The sequence below is a fragment of the Procambarus clarkii genome, chromosome 58 (genome assembly GCF_040958095.1).
Source record: "Procambarus clarkii isolate CNS0578487 chromosome 58, FALCON_Pclarkii_2.0, whole genome shotgun sequence".
NCBI lineage: Eukaryota > Metazoa > Arthropoda > Malacostraca > Decapoda > Cambaridae > Procambarus > Procambarus clarkii.
The window spans coordinates 24,740,497-24,768,065 of NC_091207.1; the positions used below are offsets into that span (position 1 = coordinate 24,740,497).

The 27,569-nt window shown below is 45.8% G+C and overlaps 1 protein-coding gene across 1 annotated transcript in view; it reads right to left on the reverse strand.

The window, feature by feature from the left end:
• LOC123768007 (histone-lysine N-methyltransferase 2D) overlaps positions 1 to 27,351 on the reverse strand; it is a 263,037-nt gene extending 235,686 nt beyond the window's left edge. The window contains exon 1 of the mRNA XM_069306790.1: positions 26,180 to 27,351. Within this exon, the coding sequence (XP_069162891.1) occupies positions 26,180 to 27,047 (868 nt within the window). The 5' untranslated portion in view covers positions 27,048 to 27,351. The remainder of the gene's footprint in view (positions 1 to 26,179) is intronic.
• Positions 27,352 to 27,569: the final 218 nt, after the last annotated feature.

A 27,569-nucleotide genomic window follows, 5' to 3' on the forward strand; every position in this document is an offset into this window, starting at 1 on the left:
TTCAAGTCATGTGAAACTCTAACTTTTGGAACGAGTTTTGACTTTGCCATTTGTCAGTCCAGTTGGGACTTAGTTTTTGGGAGGGCAAAAAAAGTGTTTGCCGTTTGAGAAAGTGTTTAGTTGCAACGACTTGTTGCTTGTTGACGTTAGTGATAAGTTGCCCCCCCACAGTAGTTACTTGATTGTTGTTTAGGCTCTTGAGATTTCAATTTTGATTAATCCTTAGTGATTTTGCTTTTGAATAAAGTCACCAATTATCCACTTTGACCACAACTTGGTTGTACTTCACTGGTTATCTAGTGTATCCATGTTGTTAAGTTTGTCACCTGGCAGCCCGTCCTCCAAACAAAGACCCAAAGTCCATTCCATGCACCCGCCAAACCCCCTGTTTATGAATGAAAAACGGTTTACACACGACTCGACTAATGACGTCCGAACACTTCCGGAACAAGTGATTCGCCGACGACTCTTGTTCGAACCACAACGCTGTAAATGCTTCACCCACGTACTACAAATACAAATAATCGCCAACAGAACCTAAACACCTAACCTAACCAGTGCCTAAAGATGCACATTATGCTGATATATAATAATATTAATTTATATATGATAAAATTCCTGTTTTGAATGAACAGCATTTTAAAATTGATGAATGCGTCTGTGGGGGTCAACCGCTGGATGGAATGGACTTGGTCCGAGGACGGATTGCACCTGGTTAACTTGGTGACATCTAGACTTAAGCCTTTGAGATAAACTTTATTATATGATGAGTATTAACTTTGTTGTGGTGTATATCTTGCAAATAGCTGTTATATAGACCCCAGTAAATTGGTGGCTTTTATTCTAGACTTTCACTATAGATTGATTATATATATAGACTATATATATAGATTATATATATAGACTATAGATTATATATAGACCATTGAAGCTGTGATCTGTTGCATACAGACGTTTACTCGACGATGGGGAAAAATGAAGCCGACTATTTCCCATTTGAAAAGGAGTAAAGATGAGACCAAAAATTTCCTCCTTGTTCTTGGATTTTCCTAAGAGCCTCCAAGAGGAAATATGAAGGAGGAGCGGGAGTGCCCATCATCCCTTAAGTCTGATTGCTTTCTCGGATCTTTGGCTAAACTTATATGACTTTTGTCTTTATCGCTTCCTTTTCTGTTTCATGATGGCGGACCTGTAGCTCCTCTCTCCTCGGAACTGTTAACTCTTTGGAGACTCTCTTACGTCTCTCAATTCCAGCCTTCCTGCTCCTCCAGATCTTCTGCGAACAATCTTCATTACAACTAACGTCTGCAAAGTTTTTAAATGGATAAAATGCCTATCATAGATAAGTGCTGCAGATGGTAAGGTTCCTGCTGCCGTGGCTAGAGAGTGTGGCACGGTCTCCTGACCCTAAGTCCCTTCTCCACTAACCATGTTGTCTGTTTTCTGAAGCCTAGCGAGTCTCTTAGGCAACAATGTTTCAACCTCGTCCTCAGAATGGTTGGGTTTTCCACAATGGAATCTCTGTAACGTGTTGTATCTATGGGAAAAATACTTGGAGCAGTACGACGGGATCGAACTTCCCTCCTGGGTCACTCCAGGCTCAAGGTGGTGTAACTTTGAGCCTATCGTCGTCCACCATTAAGGCGCGCGTCTGAGATGACCCAGGAGGCTTGTACGATCCCCCGTCCTGTTTCAGTCATTTCCTCAGGGTATCATTCCGTCCCTCTATCCACCTACATCCTACATGGGGGCCTCGTAGCCTGGTGGATAGCGCGCAGGACTCGTAATTCTGTGGCGCGGGTTCGATTCCCGCACGAGGCAGAAACAAATGGGCAAAGTTTCTTTCACCCTAAAATGCCCCTGTTACCTAGCAGTAAATAGGTACCTGGGAGTTAGTCAGCTGTCACGGGCTGCTTCCTGGGGGTGGAGGCCTGGTCGAGGCCGCGGGGACACTAAAAAAAAAAAACGAAATCATCTCAAGATAACCTCAAGATAACTTATCTCAGCGCCAATCCTTGTCCTCGTATTCCCTCCATGTGCTTTATAGGCATCATGACTTGGTGCTTTCTCTTCTGCTATCTTCGCTGGGCTTGTTGTTATCTGAAACTGTTATCTTCGCTCGGTTTGTCAGTCCATATTTTAGGAGTGTTTTCATGGCGCTCTATCGCATGACATTCCTGATCAGCCTATGGCAGAACATTTCCTTTGTTCTTCCTGTATATATTAGGAAAGATTTTGACAAGACATTAGTCTTTGACTCCAAAACTTTCATTCTTATTCCCTTTTACTTTTTAAATTATAGTCTTCTTTGATTGATCCGCCTGTATTGTCTGGCTCAACTTTTGCCTCTTTTTTTTCTTAAGAACTAGGTTCTGTTGTGCGAGTGCGTGTGTGTGTGTGTGTGTGCGTGCGTGTGTGTGTGTGTGTGTGTGTGTGTGTGTGTGTGTGTGTGTGTGTGTGTGTGTGTGTGTGTGTGTGTGTGTGTGTGTGTGTGTGTGCATAAAAGGCGATCTTTCACCTTCGACTACACACCATCATTCGTTCTTTGCGATTGACTGGTTCCGATTCTCTGTATCTTGCTGCAGATCAAGCTGTGGCCGTCATGGTTACAGTGACCAGAAGACTCGAAGCTTCGAAGAGGGGAATTACGAGCCAGGACAAGCAAGAACGAGAGGACCCGGAACAGAGAATCACAAGGGGGTGGATGGGTGAGCGAGAGCGCGCGTCTCGTCCACCAGCTGTCGCCGTCGTCGCCATCCTCGTCGTCGCTTCGGTATCAACACTCACAGGTATAATCAAGGGGGTAAGCAACTTGGGGTCGTTGTTTGGGGTTCCTGGTGATCACCACTAGACAACAACAGTCCTATCAATCTTGACTGGTTGGTTCAGCGACGACCTTGCTTCTTGCAGGATGGTGTTCGATCCCTAGAGCACCGTTCCTAACCCCTTCCCCCGCTTTCCTATCCCAAATCCTTGTTCTCGTAACCCTTCTATGATGGTCTAACATTTCTTCACAACATTTCATCAAAGCAGGAGCTCGCGGAGTACTCTCATATCCCAGGGTAGCCAACCCTTCAGCTGGTAAGGCGTCTGACAAACACAAAGCGTCATTATGACGCGATGACGTTATTTCAACGTAAAAAGAAATTGCGTCGTAGTTACGCTGTTGGTTGGGAAGCCACTTCATTAAAGTAACCCGTCCTCGATTCAAGTCCATTCCATCCAGCGGTCGACTCCACAGACGCATTCATAAATTTTTACATGCTGTTCATTCCAAACGGGAATTTTCTCATATAAATTAATATTATAATATATTAGCATATTGTGCATATATAGGCATAAGAAGGTTAGGTTAGGTGTTTAGGTTCTGTTGGCGATTATTTGTATTTGTAGTACGTGGGTGAAGCATTTACAGCGTTGTGGTTCGAACAAAAGTCGTCAGTGAAGCACTTGTTCCGGAAGTGTTCGAACGTCAACAATTGTGAGTCGTGAGTAAACCGTTTTTCATTCATAAACAGCTGGGGTTTGGCGGGTGGATGGAATCACTTTTGGATCTTTGTTTAGAGGACGGGCTGTGCAAATTCATAGCGGCTCACAAACATTCACGTTTTCCATGAGAGTCGCTCGGTTAGGTTAGGCACGGGTGTTTTGCCGCCTTATTTTATGTCCGTTGTGGCCACTTGAGAGGACGGGTTGCTGCTACGATATGCATCGCAGCGGATCGGGGCGTTGCTAGGTGCGTCACTTACTTTAATGCAGCCCGTCCTCTAAACAAAGGTCCAAAAGTGATTCCATGCACCCGCCAAACCCCCTGTTTATGAATGAAAAGCGGTTTACACACGACTCATAACTGCTGACGTTCGAACATATCCGGAACAAGTGCTTCACTGACGAATTTTGTTCGAATCGCAACGCTCTAAATGCTTCACCCACGTACTACAAATACAAATAATCGCCAACAGAACCTAAACACCTAGCCTTACCTATGCCTATATATGCACAATATGCTAATATATTATAATATTAATTTATATTTGAGAACATTCCTGTTTTGAATGAACAGCATATTAAAATTGATGAATTCGTCTGTGGGGTCCACCACTGAACGTAATGGACTTGAGTCGAGGACGGGTTGGATTTACAGTACACCATATTTTACCCGTTGGGGATTTTGACGTCACAATTTGATGTATTGTCCCAGAGGACGGGGATGTCTACGGAGCGGATCTCTGAGGACAACCTGTCCTTAGAGAGGTTCTTAAACAGAATTTCCACCGAGTGAAAAGCGTCATCCAGCTTCCATTAAAATTAAAGATCACCCATCAGAGAAATCTAAACAAGGGGCTCTTTCCAAACCCCCGAAATATCACAACTCAATCAAGAAAAGCAAATAGACGCAGGCAACACCGAAGGAGCAATCAGGTTAATTAAAACTGTTGACAAACTTGGACTCCGGCGCCGCGGGGTCTTATTGGACCAGTACCCACCCAGACCACCAGGGACCACGGGGTCCTCTTGGACCAGTACCCACCCAGACCACCAGGGGTCACAGGGTCTCTCTTGGACCAGTACCCACCCAGACCACCAGGGGCCACGGGGTCCCTCTTGGACCAGTACCCACCCAGACCACCAGGGGCCACAGGGTCTCTCTTGGACCAGTACCCACCCAGACCACCAGGGGCCACGGGGTCCCTCTTGGACAAGTACCCACCCAGACCTCCAGGGGCCACGGGGTCCTCTTGGACCAGTACCCACCCAGACCACCAGGGGCCACAGGGTCTCTCTTGGACCAGTACCCACCCAGACCACCAGGGGCCACGGGGTCCCTCTTGGACCAGTACCCACCCAGACCACCAGGGGCCACGGGGTCCCTCTTGGACCAGTACCCACCCAGACCACCAGGGGCCACGGGGTCCCTCTTGGACCAGTACCCACCCAGACCACCAGGGGCCACGGGGTCCCTCTTGGACCAGTACCCACCCAGACCACCAGGGGCCACGGGGTCCCTCTTGGACCAGTACCCACCCAGACCACCAGGGGCCACGGGGTCCCTCTTGGACCAGTACCCACCTAGACCACCAGGGGCCACGGGGTCCCTCTTGGACCAGTACCCACCCAGACCACCAGGGGCCACGGGGTCCTCTTGGACCAGTACCCACCCAGACCACCAGGGGCCACGGGGTCCCTCTTGGACCAGTACCCACCCAGACCACCAGGGGCCACGGGGTCCTCTTGGACCAGTACCCACCCAGACCACCAGGGGCCACGGGGTCCCTCTTGGACCAGTACCCACCCAGACCACCAGGGGCCACGGGGTCCCTCTTGGACCAGTACCCACCCAGCCCACCAGGGGCCACGGGGTCCCTCTTGGACCAGTACCCACCCAGACCACCAGGGGCCACGGGGTCCCTCTTGAACCAGTACCCACCCAGACCACCAGGGGCCACGGGGTCCTCTTGGACCAGTACCCACCCAGCCCACCAGGGGCCACGGGGTCCCTCTTGGACCAGTACCCACCCAGACCACCAGGGGCCACGGGGTCCCTCTTGAACCAGTACCCAACCAGACCACCAGGGCCACAGGGTCCCCCTTGGACCAGTACACACCCAGATCATTGATCCCCGGACCATTGCTATCAGAGCTAAGCCATCAGACTTCTTTGATCTGAAACCATTTAATCTTTTCATTCAGATCCGCAAATGGACTCACAGACCTGAGGTCTCAGTGCATCAAACAACATATCGCGGGTGCGGTAGAGTGCCTTACGGCTCAACTCTCGTTATCCAGCGTCTGTCCCCTCAGCGATGTCCCTGAAGACTCCGAGACCTGTTTTTGAATTATTAAAAGTAAAATTAACTTTTCATTCAACGGAAGAACAGGAATTTTAGAGTCATAGCAACCCACCCTTCCAGCGTCTGGCTGGACGCTGAGAATAGACAGCTACAGTGATGGAACCACTCACAGCTGTCTATCAACAATTCCTCCTCCTCTCTCCACGTCATTCACTCATGCTACTTGTCAATCATGCTTCACCGGTGACTCCAAACATCTCATTGTCTTTACCGTAATAGACTATCCGTATTGTGTACTGTAGAGCGATACTCTCACCCCATCTCTGGCGTTTAGTCATTGGGGAAATAACAGAGAATTTGCCCCTTGAGGTCAACTTCAGATACCTTAAGTCCACTACAAATGCAAATTAGACTCCTACATTCAACCCATTACATCACAAGCCTGTCTACTCAGACAGGCTTGTCTGTTATGTCTATTCAGACATAATATGGCTATGTTATGTCTACTCAGACATAACATGTCTATATTATGTCTACTCAGACATAAGTGTGGGTTTTTATCCTATGTCATTGAACTTTTTGTGAGATTTATGTCAAGAAATTACACAAAGTAATTTCGCACTCTCTCTTGAGTGCTTTGTCGAGGTCTGAGTCATTGGTCGTTGAAATGGAAGTCTCGTCCAAACCACACACTCAGACCTTGACAAAGCACTCAGGAGAGTGCGAAAGACTTGGTGTACATCTTGACATAAATCTTACAAATACACAAGTGTGTGTTTTTTTTTATCCTAAACTCGCAACATCTCTGTTCACCACGTTCCCGAACATCCACGAAAGAAAGGAACTATGATGCATGTCTCGTGTTCAATGCCGGAACAAGGTGTTCAGTTGGGTCAATAGTCCAACACTTCAAATGCAGCCCACTTAGAAAAGTAACCGTTCATGACTACGATTTTTATCCATCGAACTCTATTAGGATAGGTGGGTTGCTTGGGTGCGTACGTTTCATAGTTGGGTTAGGTTAGATTGGATATCTTACGGAGCGCCAAATGAAGAGAGAGAGTCCAGACTGACGTCTCAAGATAAGCAACCTTACGACTGGGCGTAAGACCGAGTCGTAAGGCCGTCCGGCGTTTGTCAGACGTTCTGTCGTCCCGACGAAGCAGCTACCGACTTGCTGAACGAAGCATTTTACCGATATTCTAAGGCATGAAGTGGGGTTACCTTACCTTGAGGTTACCTTGAGGTGCTTCCGGGGCTTAGCGTCCCCGCGGCCCGGTCGTCGACCAGGCCTCCTGGTTGCCGGACTGATCAACCAGGCTGTTGGACGCGGCTGCTCGCAGCCTGACGTATGAGTCACAGCCTGGTTGATCAGGTATCCTTTGGAGGTGCTTATCCAAATGAAGGGGTGAAGGATGCCATTCTCAAACCCAGTTGCAAGTACAGCGCAAGCTAGTGAGATCCTCACAGACTCTCAGACTCATAGACTAACAGACAAAAAATAGCAGACCCATAGATTCAGACTAAAACCACAGACCTACAGACCCTACATGTACATATACATCTACCCCCCCCCCCCCCTTACATTCCTATACTTCCACAGACCCAAACTCCCACAGACCCCCGCTCCCACAGACCCAAACTCCCACAGACCCCCGCTCCCACAGACCCAAATTTCCACAGAACCACGCTTCCACAGACCCAAATTTCCACAGAACCACGCTCCCACAGACCCAAATTTCCACAGAACCACGCTCCCACAGACAGATTCCATAAAAACATGATGTAAGTGTTTCCCCAAAAATATATCGTGAATACATAAACCTATCAAAAGCAGTCACTTTCACCCGAGCAAAACTTCGGTTTTAAAGATATGATTCGTGTTTTTGAACAATTCAGAAACCTGTTTTTTTTCCATTTATATGCTGGCGCTGAAATTCAGGTGATGTCACATTTTTGTATTTTTTTCTTTAACTACGCAGCTATTTAAAAGAAATACATCATGGTACGAATGTATAAAACTTAAAGTTAACAAATCAAATGGGATACAATCCCTAGAAACACAAACCGAAACTGTCTCTAATTTCCGCTTGTTACAACTTGTAATAAAGTTGTTACATCTTGGCTTAACATGTTTCTGACGTATTAGAACGTTGTTACAACTTGCTATATTGGTTGTTATAACTGGTTAGGAGGTGTTAAAACTTGTTCGAACGTTGTACCAACGTCGTAGTTTCGATGTGTGTTTGGCGGGATCCTATATGGGAACTGGGCCATTGTGAGCTCTGAGAAGGGAAGACAAATTATCATCTAAATCGGTCAATTGAAATATCTGTCCGTCTGTGTGTCCGAGGTTGAAGACCAGACACTTGGAGGTAGCATCACCCAGTTTTTTTCCCAGTAATTGCTGGTGGGTACGTGCTCATCATGGTATGGTAGATTAGGATTGGCATAAAATAAGTGTCAGGTGACATTGTGCTACAGTGACCCCCCCCCCCTTCCCGGCCCGAAAAATCTTGCTATGCATTTATGACTCGACTCTGAAATATTATTACTATAATGTAGTTGTAATATTGTAAAACATTACGCAATGATCCCGCTACAAAATTATAGAAAAGTCTAATAATAAAACTTTCCCTTAAACCCTTAATATAGTTTGACGTTATGGTTTGGTCTCCATTGTTTATAAACGAACTATGTGTAAAGTGTTCCTACAGTGTAGTAATACTGTAGTTAATGATTCCTAATAGTAACACTATAGCAGAGAGGGGGGAAAAGAGAGAGAGGGGAGAGGGAGATAGAAAGAGAGAGGGGAGAGGGAGATAGAAAGAGAGAAGGGAGAGGGAGATAGAAAGAGAGAGGGGAGAGGGAGATAGAAAGAGAGAGGGGAGAGGGAGATAGAAAGAGAGAGGGGAGAGGGAGATAGAAAGAGAGAGGAGAGAGGAAGATAGAAAGAGAGAGGGGAGAGGGAGATAGAAAGAGAGAGGGGGGGGCCCAGACAAGATCTTGCAACAACTGGGGACCCTGTCTAGTGTGTACTCGTCTATTTTTACTCACCTATTTGTGTCTGCAGGATCGAGCATTGACTCTTGGATCCCGCCTTTCGAGTAACGGTTGTTTACAGCAATGACTCCGGTCCTATTTCCCTATCATATTTAGTTTCAAAAATTATGAATAGTATTTGTTTCCACAACCTGTTCCTTGAGTGCATTCCATTTTTTAAACTACTCTCACGCTAAAGGAAAACTTCCTAACATCTCTGTGACTCATCTGAGTTTCCAGCTTCCACCCATGTCCCCTCGTTCTGTTACTATTCCGTGTGAAGATTTCGTCTATGTCCATTCTGTCAATCCCCCTGAGTATTTTATACGTTCCTATCATATCCCCCCTCTTCTTTCTTTATTCTAGTGTCGTAAGGCACAGTTCCTTCAGGCGCTCTTCATACCCCATCCCTCGTAACTCTGGGACGAGTCTCGTTGCAAACTTCTGAACCTTTTCCAGTTTCCTTATATGCTTCTTCAGATGGGGACTCCATGATGAGGCGGCATACTCTAAGGCTGGCCTCACGTAGGCAGTGTAAAGCGCCCTAAATGCCTCCTTACTGAGGTTTCTGAATGATGTTCTAACTTTTGCCAGTGTAGAGTACGCTGCTGTCGTTATCCTATTTATAAGTGCCTCAGGAGGTAGATTAGGTGTTACGACCACCCCCAGGTCTCTTTCACGCGTCGTCACAGGTAGGCTGTTCCCCTTCATTGTGTACTGTCCCTTTGGTCTTCCATCACCTAGTCCCATTTCCATAACTTTATATTTCCTCGTATTGAACTCCAGTAGCCATTTCTCTGACCATCCCTTCAACCTGTTCAAGTCCTCTTGGAAGATCCTGCAATCCTCATCTGTCACAACTCTTCTCATCAACTTTGCGTCATCCGTGAACATCGACATGTAGGACTCTACTCCTGTAAACATGGCGTTAACATATATTAGAAATAGAATTGGTCCCAGCGCCGATCCTTGTGGTACTCCACTCGTTACTGTTCGCCAGTCCGACTTCTCGCCCCTTACCGTAACTCTTTGGCTTCTTCCTGTTAAGTAGTTCCTTATCCATGCTAGGACCTTTCCTCCCACCCCCGCCTGCCTCTTGAGTTTGAACAGCAGTCTCATGTGCGGTACTTTATCAAAGGCTTTTTGGCAGTCCAGAAAAATGCAGTCTGCCCAACCTTCCCTGTCTTGTCTTATCCTCGTTATTTTATCATTTATTTGTCTTATTATCCTGTTCTTTTATTTATCCTCGTGTGTGTGTGTGTGTGTGTGTGTGTACTCACCTAGTTCTCACCTAGTTGTGTTTGCGGGGGTTGAGCTCTGGCTCTTTGGTCCCGCCTCTCAACCGTCAATCAACAGGTGTACAGATTCCTGAGCCTATTGGGCTCTATCATATCTACACTTGAAACTGTGTATGGAGTCAGCCTCCACCACATCACTTCCTAATGCATTCCATTTGTCAACCACTCTGACACTAAAAAAGTTCTTTCTAATATCTCTGTGGCTCATTTGGGCACTCAGTTTCCACCTGTGTCCCCTTGTGCGTGTTCCCCTTGTGTTAAATAGACTGTCTTTATCTACCCTATCAATTCCCTTCAGAATCTTGAATGTGGTGATCATGTCCCCCATAACTGTTCTGTCTTCCAGCGAAGTGAGGTTTAATTCCCGTAGTCTCTCCTCGTAGCTCATACCTCTCAGCTCGGGTACTAGTCTGGTGGCAAACCTTTGAACCTTTTCCAGTTTAGTCTTATCCTTGACTAGATATGGACTCCATGCTGGGGCTGCATACTCCAGGATTGGCCTGACATACGTGGTATACAAAGTTCTGAATGATTCTTTACACAAGTTTCTGAATGCCGTTCGTATGTTGGCCAGCCTGGCATATGCCGCTGATGTTATCCGCTTGATATGTGCTGCAGGAGACAGGTCTGGCGTGATATCAACCCCCAAGTCTTTTTCCTTCTCTGACTCCTGAAGAATTTCCTCTCCCAGATGATACCTTGTATCTGGCCTCCTGCTCCCTACACCTATCTTCATAACATTACATTTGGTTGGGTTAAACTCTAACAACCATTTGATCGACCATTCCTTCAGCTTGTCTAGGTCTTCTTGAAGCCTCAAACAGTCCTCTTCTGTTTTAATCCTTCTCATAATTTTAGCATCGTCCGCAAACATTGAGAGAAATGAATCGATACCCTCCGGGAGATCATTTACATATATCAGAAACAAGATAGGACCGAGTACAGAGCCCTGTAGGACTCCACTGGTGACTTCACGCCAATCGGAGGTCTCACCTCCGATTGGCGTGAAGTCACCGTGAAGTGGCGTGAAGTGTGTGTGTGTGTGTGTGTGTGTGTGTGTGTGTGTGTGTGTGTGTGTGTGTGTGTGTGTGTGTGTGTGTGTGTACTCACCTAATTGTACTCACCTAATTGTGCTTGCGGGGGTTGAGCTTTGGCTCTTTGGTCCCGCCTCTCAACTGTCAATCAACTGGTGTACAGATTCCTGAGCCTACTGGGCTCTATCATATTTACATTTGAAACTGTGTATGGAGTCAGCCTCCACCACATCACTTCCTAGTGCATTCCATTTATTAACTACTCTGACACTGAAAAAACTTCTTTCTAACGTCTCTGTGGCTCATCTGGGTACTAAGTTTCCACCTGTGTCCCCTTGTTCGTGTCCCACCCGTGCTGAAGAGTTTGTCTTTGTCCACCCTGTCAATTCCCCTGTGAATTTTGTAGGTGGTTATCATGTCTCCCCTTACTCTTCTGTTTTCCAGGGATGTGAGGTTCAGCTCCTTTAGCCTTTCCTCGTAGCTCAATCCTCTCAGTTCCGGGACGAGCCTGGTGGCATACCGCTGAATCTTCTCTAACTTTGTCTTGTGTTTAACTAGGTATGGGTGTGTGTGTGTGTGTGTGTGTTTGAAAGCTTTAATCAATTCAAAAGTCGCTAAATACCATACTCCATCTTCACTAAGATTCATCCAACACATTATCTTCCACGTGAAGGTTAAGACGGTTAGAGTAACGAAGATACAGTCTGCAACAGAGCTTGCTACAGCAACAATGTTGGTGGTGTGGTGAAGAGGGTTACAGTGATGATGTGAGAAGTGAAGATGGTTTCAGAGGTGTAGCCAGGAATGTAGTGAAGGTCTGATGGCCCTTCGTCACCTGAGTAACGCAGGGAACTGACGGTAGGTAATTAATATTTGCGAAAAAATATCAACCTTCAAGTTCAAGTATGTTTATTGAGATATTAACCTTGACTACACAGGACTTTACTACAGGTGCGTGGACGAGGATAGCCCGAGGACTATTCTCCAGTATCGGACGATACTCGACCGGCTATCTTGCCTGAGATAACTAGGGGCTAGGATTCATCATGCCTTTAAGAAACCAGTCCATCTTTCCTAAATCACGCGGCGGCTTTCTTGACCTTTATTAAACAGTTTACAAACTTCGGAACTCCTTAGCCCAAGGTTATTATTGTTATAAACTACCTCGTTGAGCTCCGGAGCTCATACATTACATTCTAAACGTATACAATCCCGGCATATTAGAGGAAAGATATACAGGTTTCGTAAGCTGTCGGTATCATAGATCTAGTGTCACATATCTCCCACTTTAAACCCCCCCCCCCACCATTTTGAACCCCAAACGCCATCTCCAGACCTTTTAATAACGAAGCTAAGAAGATATTTTAATTAAAAAAAGTTCTCAAAATGAAACCGAATTCCGCCTCACAAAATTCTTGACAATATGTTCTGTAGGAACCATGATTACGCTTATCAAGAATATTATGCTTTGTTATCATGTCGCTTGGTGAATAAGTACAGAGAAAATCTTTCTTGATGGTCTGGTGATGGTGGGTGTGTGGTGGTGAATAGTGAGGGGTGGTGATGGTGGTGGTGATGAGCAGTGTGTTGATTGTGGTGGGTGACGGGTGTTGGTGGTAATGGGAGTGGTGGTAGTGGGTGTTGATTGTGGTAGTGGGAGGGGGGGGGTGGTGGTGAGATGCTGTTAAAGTAAAAGTGGAGTTGATGGGGGGGGGTGATAGTAGAGGGGTTGGTAGAAAATGGGTGATAGATGGTATTGCCGGGTTAATTACACCACCATCCAGCTGGTTCTGACAGGGTAATTATACCACCATCCAGCTGGTTCTGACAGGGTAATTATACCACCATCCAGCTGGTTCTGACAGGGTAATTATACCACCATCCAGCTGGTTCTGACAGGGTAATTATACCACCATCCAGCTGGTTCTGACAGGGTAATTATACCACCATCCAGCTGGTTCTGACAGGGTAATTATACCACCATCCAGCTGGTTCTGACAGGGTAATTATACCACCATCCAGCTGGTTCTGACAGGGTAATTATACCACCATCCAGCTGGTTCTGACAGGGTAATTATACCACCATCCAGCTGGTTCTGACAGAGTAATTATACCACCATCCAGCTGGTTCTGACAGGGTAATTATACCACCATCCAGCTGGTTCTGACAGGGTAATTATACCACCATCCAGCTGGTTCTGACAGGGTAATTATACCACCATCCAGCTGGTTCTGACAGGGTAATTATACCACCATACAGCTGGTTCTGACAGGGTAATTATACCACCATCCAGCTGGTTCTGACAGGGTAATTATACCACCATCCAGCTGGTTCTGACAGGGTAATTACACCACCATTCAGCTGGTGCTAATAGAATCACCTTTTCAACATTAAACCGTATAACTACTTAAAATTGTAAAGACTAAGGTCAAAATTGGCACCATGGCTCACCATGGCAATACTGGCAGTGTTAGTGCCTCTCACCAAGGCAACACTGGCAGTATTAGTGCCCTTCACTATGGCAACACAGGCAGTGTTAGTGCCCCTCACCATGGCAACACAGGCAGTGTTAGTGCCCTTCACCATGGCAACACAGGCAGTGTTAGTGCCCCTCACCATGGCAACACTGGCAGTGTTAGTGCCCTTCACTATGGCAACACAGGCAGTGTTAGTGCCCTTCACCATGGCAACACAGGCAGTGTTAGTGTCCCTCACCATGGCAACACAGGCAGTGTTAGTGCCCTTCACTATGGCAACACTGGCAGTGTTAGTGCCCTTCACCATGGCAACACAGGCAGTGTTAGTGTCCCTCACCATGGCAACACAGGCAGTGTTAGTGCCCCTTACCATGGCAACACAGGCAGTGTTAGTGTCCCTCACCATGGCAACACAGGCAGTGTTAGTGCCCTTCACTATGGCAACACTGGCAGTGTTAGTGCCCTTCACCATGGCAACACAGGCAGTGTTAGTGTCCCTCACCATGGCAACACAGGCAGTGTTAGTGCCCTTCACCATGGCAACACTGGCAGTGTTAGTGCCCCTCACCATGGCAACACTGGCAGTGTTAGTGCCCCTCACCATGGCAACACAGGCAGTGTTAGTGTCCCTCACCATGGCAACACTGGCAGTGTTGGTGCCCCTCACCATGGCAACACAGGCAGTGTTAGTGCCCCTCACCATGGCAACACTGGCAGTGTTAGTGCCCCTCACCATGGCAACACAGGCAGTGTTAGTGCCCTTTACCATGGCAACACAGGCAGTGTTAGTGCCTCTCACCATGGCAACACTGGCAATGTTAGTGCCCTTCACTATGGCAACACTGACAATGTTAGTGCCCCTCACTATGGCAACACAGGCAGTGTTAGTTCCCCTCACCATGGCAACACTGGCAGTGTTAGTTCCCCTCACCATGGCAACACTGGCAGTGTTAGTGCCTCTCACCATGGCAACACTGGCAGTGTTAGTGCCTCTCACCATGGCAACACTGGCAGTGTTAGTGCCCCTCACTATGGCAACACAGGCAGTGTTAGTTCCCCTCACCATGGCAACACTGGCAGTGTTAGTTCCCCTCACCATGGCAACACTGGCAGTGTTAGTGCCTCTCACCATGGCAACACTGGCAGTGTTAGTGCCTCTCACCATGGCAACACTGGCAGTGTTAGTGCCTCACACCATGGCAACACTGGCAGTGTTAGTGCCCTTCACCCTGGCAACACTGGCAGTGTTAGTGCCCCTCACCATGGCAACACAGGCAGTGTTAGTGCCTCTCACCATGGCAACACTGGCAATGTTAGTGCCCCTCACCATGGCAACACAGGCAGTGTTAGTGCCCCTCACCATGGCAACACAGGCAGTGTTAGTGCCTCTCACCATGGCAACACTGGCAGTGTTAGTGCCCCTCACCATAGCAACACTGGCAGTGCTAGTGCCCTTCACCATGGCAACACTGGCAGTGTTAGTGCCCCTCACCATGGCAACACTGGCAGTGTTAGTGCCCCTCACCATGGCAACACTGGCAGTGTTAGTGCCCCTCACCATGGCAACACTGGAAGTGTTAGTGCCCCTCACCATGGCAACACTGGCAGTGTTAGTGCCTCTCACCATGGCAACACTGGCAGTGTTAGTGCCTCTCACCATGGCAACACAGGCAGTGTTAGTGCCTCTCACCATGGCAACACTGGCAGTGTTAGTGCCTCTCACCATGGCAACACTGGCAGTGTTAGTGCCTCTCACCATGGCAACACAGGCAGTGTTAGTGCCTCTCACCATGGCAACACTGGCAGTGTTAGTGCCTCTCACCATGGCAACACTGGCAGTGTTAGTGCCTCTCACCATGGCAACACAGGCAGTGTTAGTGCCCTTCACCATGGCAACACTGGCAGTGTTAGTGCCCCTCACCATGGCAACACTGGCAGTGCTAGTGCCCTTCACCATGGCAACACTGGCAGTGTTAGTGCCCCTCACCATGGCAACACAGGCAGTGTTAGTGCCCTTCACCATGGCAACACTGGCAGTGTTAGTGCCCCTCACCATGGCAACACTGGCAGTGCTAGTGCCCTTCACCATGGCAACACTGGCAGTGTTAGTGCCCCTCACCATGGCAACACAGGCAGAGTTAGTGCCCTTCACCATGGCAACACAGGCAGTGTTAGTGCCCCTCACCATGGCAACACAGGCAGTGTTAGTGCCTCTCACCATGGCAACACAGGCAGTGCTAGTGCCTCTCACCATGGCAACACAGGCAGTGTTAGTGCCTCTCACCATGGCAACACAGGCAGTGTTAGTGCCTCTCACCATGGCAACACAGGCAGTGTTAGTGCCTCTCACCATGGCAACACTGGCAGTGTTAGTGCCTCTCACCATGGCAACACTGGCAGTGTTAGTGCCTCTCACCATGGCAACACTGGCAGTGTTAGTGCCTCTACCTTCCATCCCAAGTGGATAGCCTACAGGAAGTAGAGATAAACACACTTGGAATAAAGATAGCATTGTGGACCGTGTCTGGTGGAGTGCCTCAGGGGTCTGAAATCATTAACGTTTACCATATACATAAATGTTATGGAGAAAATCAGCAAGAGCCATGGGGGAGGATTCGAACCTACACACTCATAGGTATTCCCAAGCACCTCCCAAGTATCTTTAGTAACTAAGAAAGTCACTAAGAAAACTCCATTTACACTACAAACAGAGGCAAAGATTAAGAAAAGACATACCTGTTCTCTACAAACGACGGTAGGTGTTTTAATCAAAGTGGATTTAAATAAAAAAATATTCGCGTTAGAACACCTAACAACGGATTCCAACTTAATATTTATATTTAGAAAAAAAGTTAAAAACAGGTTCATAAATAGAGTTGCAGATGGACACTGGTTCGTAAATAGTGTTCCAGGACTATAGACGAATTTACCTTGTAACTGTATAGCAGCAAACTCATTGTAAAGGTTTGAGCATAAGTTGGATAAGTCAATGCGTGTGAGTGGTCGGATAAGTTGATGCGTGGGAGTGTTCGGATAAGTCAACGAGTGGGAGGGTTCGGATAAATCGACGCATGGGAGTGGTCGGATCGTGGGAGTGGTCGGATAAGTCGACAAGAGGGAGTGGTCGGATAAGTCGACAAGAGGGAGTGGTCGGATAAGTCGACAAGAGGGAGTGGTCGGATAAGTCGACAAGAGGGAGTGGTCGGATAAGTCGACACCTGAGAGTGGTCGGATAAGTCGACGTGGAAGTGGTCGGATAAGTCGACGTGGAAGTGGTCGGATAAGTCGACGTGGAAGTGGTCGGATAAGTCGCAGAGTGGGAGTGGTCAGATAAGTCGATGCGTGGGAGTGGTTGGATAAGTCGATGCATGGGAGTAGTCGGATAAGTCGATGCGTGGGAGTAGTCGGATAAGTCGATGCGTGGGAGTAGTCGGATAAGTCGATGCGTGGGAGTAGTCGGATAAGTCGATGCGTGGGAGTAGTCGGATAAGTCGATGCGTGGGAGTAGGCGGATAAGTCGATGCGTGGGAGTAGTCGGATAAGTCGCAGAGTGGGAGTGGTCAGATAAGTCGATGCGTGGGAGTGGTTGGATAAGTCGATGCATGGGAGTAGTCGGATAAGTCGATGCGTGGGAGTAGTTGGATAAGTCGATGCGTGGGAGTAGTCGGATAAGTCGCAGAGTGGGAGTGGTCGAATATGTCGACGCGTGGGAGTGGTCGGATAAGTCGACACCTGAGAGTGGTCGGATAAGTCGACGAGTGGGAGTTATCGGATAAGTCGACGCGTGGAAGTGATCGGATAAGTCGCAGAGTTGGAGTGGTCGAATATGTCGATGCGTGGGAGTGGTCGGATAAGTCGACACCTGAGAGTGGTCGGATAAGTCGACACGTGGAAGTGGTCGGATATGTCGCCGAGTGGGAGTGGTCGGATAAGTCGACGATACGGCGTGTCATAAAAATATCCAGGCTCGCATGGTCCAATCATAGCCTTAAAACTGCTGATTCCTTCATTCGAATGTTCGTAAATGAAGAACTTAGCGCAATACAGAGCAAGGGATCTTGACCCGAAGAGTCCGCTAGGCACAGAATATGAGTCTATTAAACCACCTATATCCCAGCAAACGATAAAGAAATCCCAACGCTTTAACAACGTTTTTTCGTTGCTGCATCGTACAAAATAACGTTTTGGTTACGTTATGTGTTTGATGGGTAGCCCTCGCGTAACCTTTGGCATTCCTTGCAAGGTGTGCAAAGCCAGAGGCTTTAGAAGATCCCTTGCGTGTCTGGGCCAGGCCACAGAGGCGCTTGCCACGTCCGTCTCTAGGCCAGTTAAAGAAAATTCGACCGGACAAATGGTTTAATTTAGCCCCGCTGGGTATTGGAGGTTAATTTTCATAGGGGGCGATAATCTCATTATATTATTAGATTAGGGCTGAATTTTTGCAGTAATTTATGATGGACTCGATATGTCAAATAGAAACGGGAAGCGAGCTCTACAACCCACTCTTCTGTCCTTTCCTCTCCTGTCCTTTCTTCCTCTCCCATTTCTTCCCCTCCCAACCCTAGGTTCCGTTCAAGCAAGTTCCCCCTCACACCTTGCCTTCTCGCCCCCTCCCCCCCACCCCCTCCCACGTTGGGACACGTACAGCACAGTACCTGTTCCCTCCTGGTAAATGTACTGCACAGTACGTATATACCATCTGGAATAGGTAGAGTACGGTACGTGTTCTCTCCTGGTATACGTACAGCACAATACATATATACCACCTGGTATGGGTACAGCAAGTACCGGGAGGAATGGATACAATGGGGGGTATATATATATATATATATATATATATATATATATATATATATATATATATATATATATATATATATATATATATATATATATTTTATTAAATATGACCGAAAAAGTAAGATTAATAATTCTAACACGAATTTTCTCAATCTTTCGTACATTATGCTTCACTGTTGGAGGTAAATCAAAAATCACTTCTCCAAAATTCATTTTTATTTCTAGTCTGACGCGACACGGGCGCGTTTCGTAAAACTTATTACATTTTCAAAGACTTCACAAATACACAACTGATTAGAACTTGCGTTTCCCTGATTTTATATCTACATTTGAGTGAGGTGGGAAGGGTGATGTGGCATTACATTTGAGTAAGGTGGGAAGGATGATGTGGCATTAGAGGATATTAATAGGGTATTAAAAGTATCAACACAAGACAGAACACGAAACAATGGATATTGAATAGAAGTGTTTGTAGAAAGCCTATTGGTCCATATTTCTTGATGCTTCTATATTGGAGCGGAGTCTTGAGGTGGGTAGAATATAGTTGTGCAATAATTGGCTGTTGATTGCTGGTGTTGACTTCTTGATGTGTAGTGCCTCGCAAACGTCGAGCCGCCTGCTATCGCTTTATCTATCGATGATTTCTGTGTTGTTTACTAGGATTTCTCTGGCGATGGTTTGGTTATGGGAAGAGATTATATGTTCCTTAATGGAGCCCTGTTGTTTATGCATCGTTAAACGCCTAGAAAGAGATGTTGTTGTCTTGCCTATATACTGGGTTTTTTGGAGCTTACAGTCCCCAAGTGGGCATTTGAAGGCATAGACGACGTTAGTCTCTTTTAAAGCGTTCTGTTTCGTGTCTGGAGAGTTTCTCATGAGTAGGCTGGCCGTTTTTCTGGTTTTATAGTAAATCGTCAGTTGTATCCTCTGATTTTTGTCGTGTAGGGATAATGCGTATGGAAATGTCAAGACGCACAAGCCTGGAAACCCACTTCGGCCAATCATTAGCCAGATACCCACACCCACGTACAGATTGGCGAAGCGACTCAACGGCCTGCTGACTCCTTATGTTCCTTGCGCCTTCAGCCTGAAGTCTCCAAAGGAATTTGTGGACTTACTGCGGGGCGCACGGGCCACAGGGATAAGAGCCTCGTTGGACGTAGAATCGCTGTTTACCAACGTACCTGTGGACGAGACAATCGGAATGATAGCCGACAGAGTGTATCGTGATCCAGCCTGTACTCCTCTTGACATGCCAGAAAGTATTCTGAGGAAACTACTCCAAGCTTGTACTAAAGAGGCACCCTTCTTGAGCCCGGATGGGCACATGTATAAGCAAGTAGATGGGGTCGCTATGGGTTCTCCCCTAGGTGTCCTGTTTGCAAACTTCTACATGGGTACCATCGAGCAAAAAGTCTTAGTCGACATGAACTTGAAACCGGCCATATACTGCAGGTATGTTGACGACATTTTTACACAGGTACCTGATGTCAGACATCTGCAGGAGCTGAAGGAGGCATTTGAGCAGAGTTCCGTGCTGCGTTTCACTTATGAGACGGAAAAGGATGGGAAGCTGCCTTTTCTAGATGTAACAGTCATGGAAAAGGGCGGAGGTTTCCACACTGCAGTCTACACAAAGGAAACAAACATAGGAATGTGCCTAAATGCCAACAGCGACTGCCCTGACAGGTACAAGAGGAGTGTTGTTAACGCATACGTCGACCGTGCTCTCAGCCACAGCTCAGAATGGAAGCAAGTCGACGAAGAACTCTGTAGGGTAAGGCAGGTTCTAGTCAATAACGGCTTCTCCAATGGTTTCATCGAAGACATCATAAGAAGGAAAGTGAAAAGCCATGCAACCTCCGAAGAGACAACTAACACAACACCTATACCCCCTATTAGACTATTTTACAGGAACTTCTTTTCCACAGCTCATAAAACAGAGGAAAGGGTCCTGAAAGATATTGTTAATAGAAACGTTATCCCTACAGACAAAAATCAGAGGATACAACTGACGATTTACTATAAAACCAGAAAAACGGCCAGCCTACTCATGAGAAACTCTCCAGACACGAAACAGAACGCTTTAAAAGAGACTAACGTCGTCTATGCCTTCAAATGCCCACTTGGGGACTGTAAGCTCCAAAAAACCCAGTATATAGGCAAGACAACAACATCTCTTTCTAGGCGTTTAACGATGCATAAACAACAGGGCTCCATTAAGGAACATATAATCTCTTCCCATAACCAAACCATCGCCAGAGAAATCCTAGTAAACAACACAGAAATCATCGATAGATACAGCGATAGCAGGCGGCTCGACGTTTGCGAGGCACTACACATCAAGAAGTCAACACCAGCAATCAACAGCCAATTATTGCACAACTATATTCTACCCACCTCAAGACTCCGCTCCAATATAGAAGCATCAAGAAATATGGACCAATAGGCTTTCTACAAACACTTCTATTCAATATCCATTGTTTCGTGTTCTGTCTTGTGTTGATACTTTTAATACCCTATTAATATCCTCTAATGCCACATCATCCTTCCCACCTTACTCAAATGTAATGCCACATCACCCTTCCCACCTCACTCAAATGTAGATATAAAATCAGGGAAACGCAAGTTCTAATCAGTTGTGTATTTGTGAAGTCTTTGAAAATGTAATAAGTTTTACGAAACGCGCCCGTGTCGCGTCAGACTAGAAATAAAAATGAATTTTGGAGAAGTGATTTTTGATTTACCTCCAACAGTGAAGCATAATGTACGAAAGATTGAGAAAATTCGTGTTAGAATTATTAATCTTACTTTTTCGGTCATATTTAATAAAATATGTCTACAGGAAAGACTGCTACCAAAATATACTAATATATATATATATATATATATATATATATATATATATATATATATATATATATATATATATATATATATATATATATATATACATAACGTGCTGTACGCTTACCAGGTCAATACCACACTGCACATAGTTCACAATTGATTACGTTCGAACTTTTCTCGAACAGTGATTCGCTCAAATCCCATGTTCGAAGTACACCTCTCTAAATAAAACTAACAAACTGTAAATAACAAATAATGGTCAACAGAACAAAAACACCTAACCAGACCTAGACCTAAATATTCACAATTCGGAAAATATCATTGATTAATGCAAAACTTAATGCACAATTTAATGAACAACTTATGCATTCGTGACAACCCGTCCTCTCACCAAGTCCATTCCATCCAGCGGTCGACCCTAAACACCCATTCATCAATTTTAACATGCTGTTCATTCAAAACAGGAATATTTTCAAATGTAAATTAATATTGTTATACATTAGCATACTGTGCATATTTAGGCATTGGTTAGGTTAGGTGTTTAGGTTCTGTTGGCGATTATTTGTATTTGTAGTACGTGGGTGAAGCATTTATAGCGTTGTGGTTCGAATAAAAGTCGTCAGTGAAGCACTTGTTCGAGAAGTGTTCGAACGTCATCAGTTGTGAGTCGTATGTAAACCGTTTTTCATTCATAAACAGCGGGAATGGCGGGTGCATGGAATGGACTTTGACCTTTGTTTATGAGGACGGGCTTTTACACACGACTCACAACTGATGACGTTCGAACACTTCCCGAACAAGTGCCTCACTGACGACTTTAGTTCGAACCACGACGCCGACGTTTCATCTCGTGGTCATCATTTCTTCAGCCACGTTATTGGGGCTCATCGTCTGCAATAACTGTAACGTTTGCTTTAAAGTATTTAAAATTATTCCTTAAATAACTGAAATAATACTTGTATTATTTTAGTGTGTTGTTTAGTGATTTAATGGATTCTTTATTTAATTTTTTATTTAAATACATTATATTTCATTTTTACGTGCCTTGATTATTGATATTAATAAAGCAAATAATAGTAATAATATTAAGCTGATACTAATAAAATCTTCGATTTGGGCAACAAAAAAATAACATGATGTATAACGTTGATAAATTCCAGTAATTGAAGGTAAAAAATATTTGGTAATGTAAAAATTGAAAGAAAAAATACAGAGTACAAGACATAATCAAATCTCCTCATATAAGGAAGACAATGTATAAAAGATCTGGGCATAGTGATGTCAGATGATTTAATGTTTAGTGAGAGCAACAAAGCGAATATATTATAGAGTAGCATCAGTCAGGACTGGAACGTTATCTAACACAGTGCACAGTTATAGCCACAACAGACCATTGGAACATTATCTAACACAGTGCACAGTTACAGCCACAACAGACCACTGGAACATTATCTAACACAGTGCACAGTTACAGCCACAACAGACCACTGGAACATTATCTAACACAGTGCACAGTTACAGCCACAACAGACCACTGGAACATCTAACACAGTGCACAGTTACAAACCCATTAAGATTTCAACTTAGATTCAACAGAGCAAAATAAGTTGTTAAACACATATGGCAAAATCTTACTGAAGCGACCATACGAGTCATAAATACTCATACTCCGCCCAAGTAAAACAGAAACAAGCAACACTTAGTGGGCCAGCCAGAGGCTTAGGGCCCGCGCAGGAATATCCCTGCAAAAAAAAATCAGCCAGGAATATGAGAGAGTGGATTAGGTCAGTCTCCAAATCAAGAGAGTCGACCAGAGTGCTCCTGCTTTTCAAATCACTTGTGTTGTTCCGTCTTGAGTACTGCCCGGTACCAGCTTCCCTTTTCAGACAACCCATCCTCCTGCTTAGATAGTAGTTTATGTCCCTATGTGCACTATAGTACAAACATTGACGTACTAAGCAACTGGATAGAATTTAATACTATTAATTTTATAAGAGTCCGAAAAAATTATCTAAAAAAAACAATATTCCGAGACCTAATATAGCACACATATGTACTATATTAGGCCTCTGTTAGAGTGTATTAGGCCCAGGAAGGTTAGATTAGTTTAGGTGGTCTTTTGCAACATAAATACAATATCTTTCCCGGTTTGTCTAAATTCAATAGTATAGATTTCAACTTTCTAATTGCGTTGTACGTCGATACAATGCTCCTCAGCGTTACTATAAGTACTATCAAAAAAGGAGAACTGGCTGTTTCAAAGCAGGAGATGTTTCTGAAACAGAGGGAGTACACTGAACATACCCGGCTGGCATAAGCACGATAAACACAACCCTTCAGATAAACTCAAATATTCACAATATATTTGGCGCCCATGGGACCCCCAGAGCCCATTTGTCCACTTGGTCCTCCAGGCATAGTCGCACCACCTGGGCCCATGGGGGCCACCAGGACCCATAGGACCACCAGGACCCATGGGACCACCAGGGCCCATTGAACCACTCGAACCCATTGTTCCACCTTGACCCATTGATACACTAGGACCTCTCACACCACCGGGACCCATTGGGCTTCCAGTACGGTTTAATACTTAGTGAAAATAAGTACAATTCCTGACTGCTATGAATAGTACATAATTGCACTTACTTGTGCTGTTACATTTACCTCCCCATTTTGTGGAGGACAGGCTGGAAAAACTGCCTAAATTACTGGACTGTCTCGAAGCTCTCATAATATAATCTCTGAGCAGGAGAGGACGGGTACCACATAATATATACATGGAAAATACTGGAGGTCCAGGTCCAAAATTCGCAACAGTAGAACAACATCTTACTGAAGCGAAAGATACGGAAGAAAATGAAGAATAGAACCAGTGAAGAAGAGTTAGAGGTACAAAAAGACAACAATGAATGAACATCAGAGGTTCACGGAATTTCAGTATTCTCCCAGCAAACATTACAAATATTGCTGGAACAAAAGGAGAACTTCTTCAAAATGCAATTAGATGAGTTCCTGCCAGACGTGCCATTCCAACCTTGGTAGTGGATATGTGGGGCCTGGGCGGGGCCCCTCCAAGCAGCAATTTACGTGTAAGCTAGGTAAAATGGGTTGCTCATTTGACCCAATTATTGGGTGTCTTAAGGAGACGTTTGATTAGGAGATCGTGCACGAGAAACAGTCTAACAGATCAGGAATGATAAAGAATAGGGAGAATATACTTTTAACTGGAAAGTTAAGATTAGAACAGGGGCATGAAGAACAAAAGTGTGAAGAACAAGATTGTGAATACCAAGATGATAAGAAAAAATGAGCAGCAAAAGTATCATCGTAATCATAAGGGTTATATTATAATACAGTAGTATATTGTATAACATAATACAGTAGTATATTGTATAACATAATACAGTAGTATATTGTATAACATAATACAGCAGTATATTGTATAACAATACAGTAGTATATTGTATAACAATACAGTAATTGTATACTGTAGAGCATAATACAGTAGTTGTATAGTGTATAGCAAAATACAGTAGTTGTATACCGTATAATAACATAGTACAGTTGCTGCATACTGTATAACAATATCGTAGTTGTATAATCTACAAGAATACAATACAGGAGTTAATATATAATATAATACAGTAGATGTTTACTGTATTAGAAATTACAATAGTTTTATTTTGCACATACAATATATGTTTTATATAGTCATACAATAGTTGTATACTGTATAACAATATAATACAGTCGTTGTATACTGCAAAATATATTACAGTAATTACATACTTTCAGGGGTACAGAGACCGGTAATTTGGGCACAAATTAGAGTCTTAGGCAAGAAAACTGTAATAAAAAGCAAAATATACAGCAAATAATACACACACACACACACTCACACACACACACACACACACACACACACACACACACACACACACACACACACACACACACACACACACACACACTCACTCACTCACTCACTCACACACTCACACACACACACACTCACACTCACACTCACACTCACACTCACACTCACACACACACACACACTCACTCACACACATACACACAGTTACTATGCTAAAATGAACCTCCCAAGCGCCAGGAAACATTGATACATTGCACAGAGCACTTAGTGTGTGAAGAGTTTCTGGCAGACACGCATCGTCGCCTTCCCGCGCGGACACACACACACATACACACAAAAAGGCGTCCTGAGACATGATTCAAGAACCCCACAAAAAGGCCTATCGAAAATAGAATTTCAAATATCGTGGGGAAAGAAATGGTAGTAACAATGATATTTAGTGTGAATAGAGAGAGAGAGGGATTGAACGCCGACCTGCATGAAGCGAGACCGTCGCTCTACCGTCCATCCCAAGTAGTTGGGCAGAGAGAGAAAGAAGGCATTTCAGACCAATAGGTAGGTTCTGTACTGGGTGGGTGTAGTGGAAAACTTAGTTTTGGGTAGCCACAACCCGCCAAACACACACCGAAACTACGACGTTGGTACAACGTTCGAACAAGTTTTAACACTTCCTAACCAGTTATAACAACTAATATATCAAGTTGTAACAATGTTCTAATACGTCATAAACACGGTAAGCCAAGATGTAACAACTTTATTACAAGTTGTAACAAGCGGAAAATAGAGACAGTTTCGGTTTGTGTTTCCAGGGAAGCGCCTACACCCCTCAACAAATTGAAGTGTAGCGGGAGGAGCTACATCGTTCTGTATACGGAATACACCTGTATGCAGATAATGATACACAAGGATACAAATATGTCGCTACATCATACAATATAACAACTGTCATACGGTCTGCAATGTTTATAAGAGGTTAAGAATGATGAGTGTATTATGAGTATAACTTACCCATGACCGCTGGGGCAGGAGGTGCTCCTGGACCTATGGGACCCATTCCCCCAGGGACTCCTCTTCCAGCGGGGCCCATCATTCCAGGTCTAGGGCCACGGGGCCCGCCGGGCCCGCCCATACCATTTAGTGGTAATCCACGTGGCCCGAGGGGACCCATACCCGGTCGGGGGCCCATTCCCGGTGGCATACCCCGGAGACCTCCGGGCCCCATCCCAGGAGGCATTCCTCTCGGTCCAGGCCGCATGCCGGGTCTCGGGCCCATTGGTCCCCCCATTCCTGGAGGTCTGGGACCCATACCTGGTCCTGGCGGCCGGCTCATGCCAGGTCCCCCAGGACTGCTGACGCCCATGGGACCCCCAGAGCCCATTTGTCCACTTGGTCCTCCAGGCATAGTCGCACCACCTGGGCCCATGGGGCCACCAGGACCCATAGGACCACCAGGACCCATGGGACCACCAGGGCCCATTGAACCACTCGAACCCATTGTTCCACCTTGACCCATTGATACACTAGGACCTCTCACACCACCGGGACCCATTGGGCCTCCAGGACCCATTGGGCCGCCAGGACCCATTGGGCCGCCAGGACCCATTGGGCCACCAGGACCCATTGGGCCGCTAGGTCCGCCTGGGGCTCCAGGTCCACCTAGCCCCATACTACCTCCAGGCATGCCAGGAGGTCTGGCACCTGGCATGCCTGGCACCGGAGCACGAGGACCACCTGGGCCCACTGGGCCACTCATCCGGAGGAGCCCAGGGCCCTGGGGGCGCGGCGCCCCCGGCACACTGGTCCCCCCTGCTGTGCCGGACGTGGGTTCCTCGTTGCCCACGAGGGCGTTCAGCATTTTGTTGGCAAAACTGAACATTGTCACTAACAATAACAAGTTACAATATTGGTCATAAACATCACAGCGCAGCACGGGTACAAGGGACACTATAAGGCGGCTGGGGGTGGAGCGTTAGGGAAGCGGCTGCCACCACCTCGGCCGCGGCTCTGGCGACGGCCGCCTGGATCAATATGGCGGCAGCCGTGTCCACTATTATGCGCGGGGGAGGCCGCTCCTGCGCCACATTGATCTCCCCTCTCCCCTCTCCCCTCTCCCCCCGCGCGCCCTCACGCACGCCCTCACGCACGCCACACACGCCCACTCTTACAAACCACAACACACTATATGGGGCTATATTTGGCAACGTAAACTATACGGGAATGAAATACAAAGAAGCGAAAAAACTTTTTTTTTCCGTTCTCAGTTTTTTTTGTTTGCAATATTGATTCTGTTATTATTTTGTGTGTGTTTGGAACCCTAAAAATTGCATTATGTAGCATCGTTATATTTTGTATATACTTTACATAATATTTCAAGATTCACCTGTTGGTACCCACATAT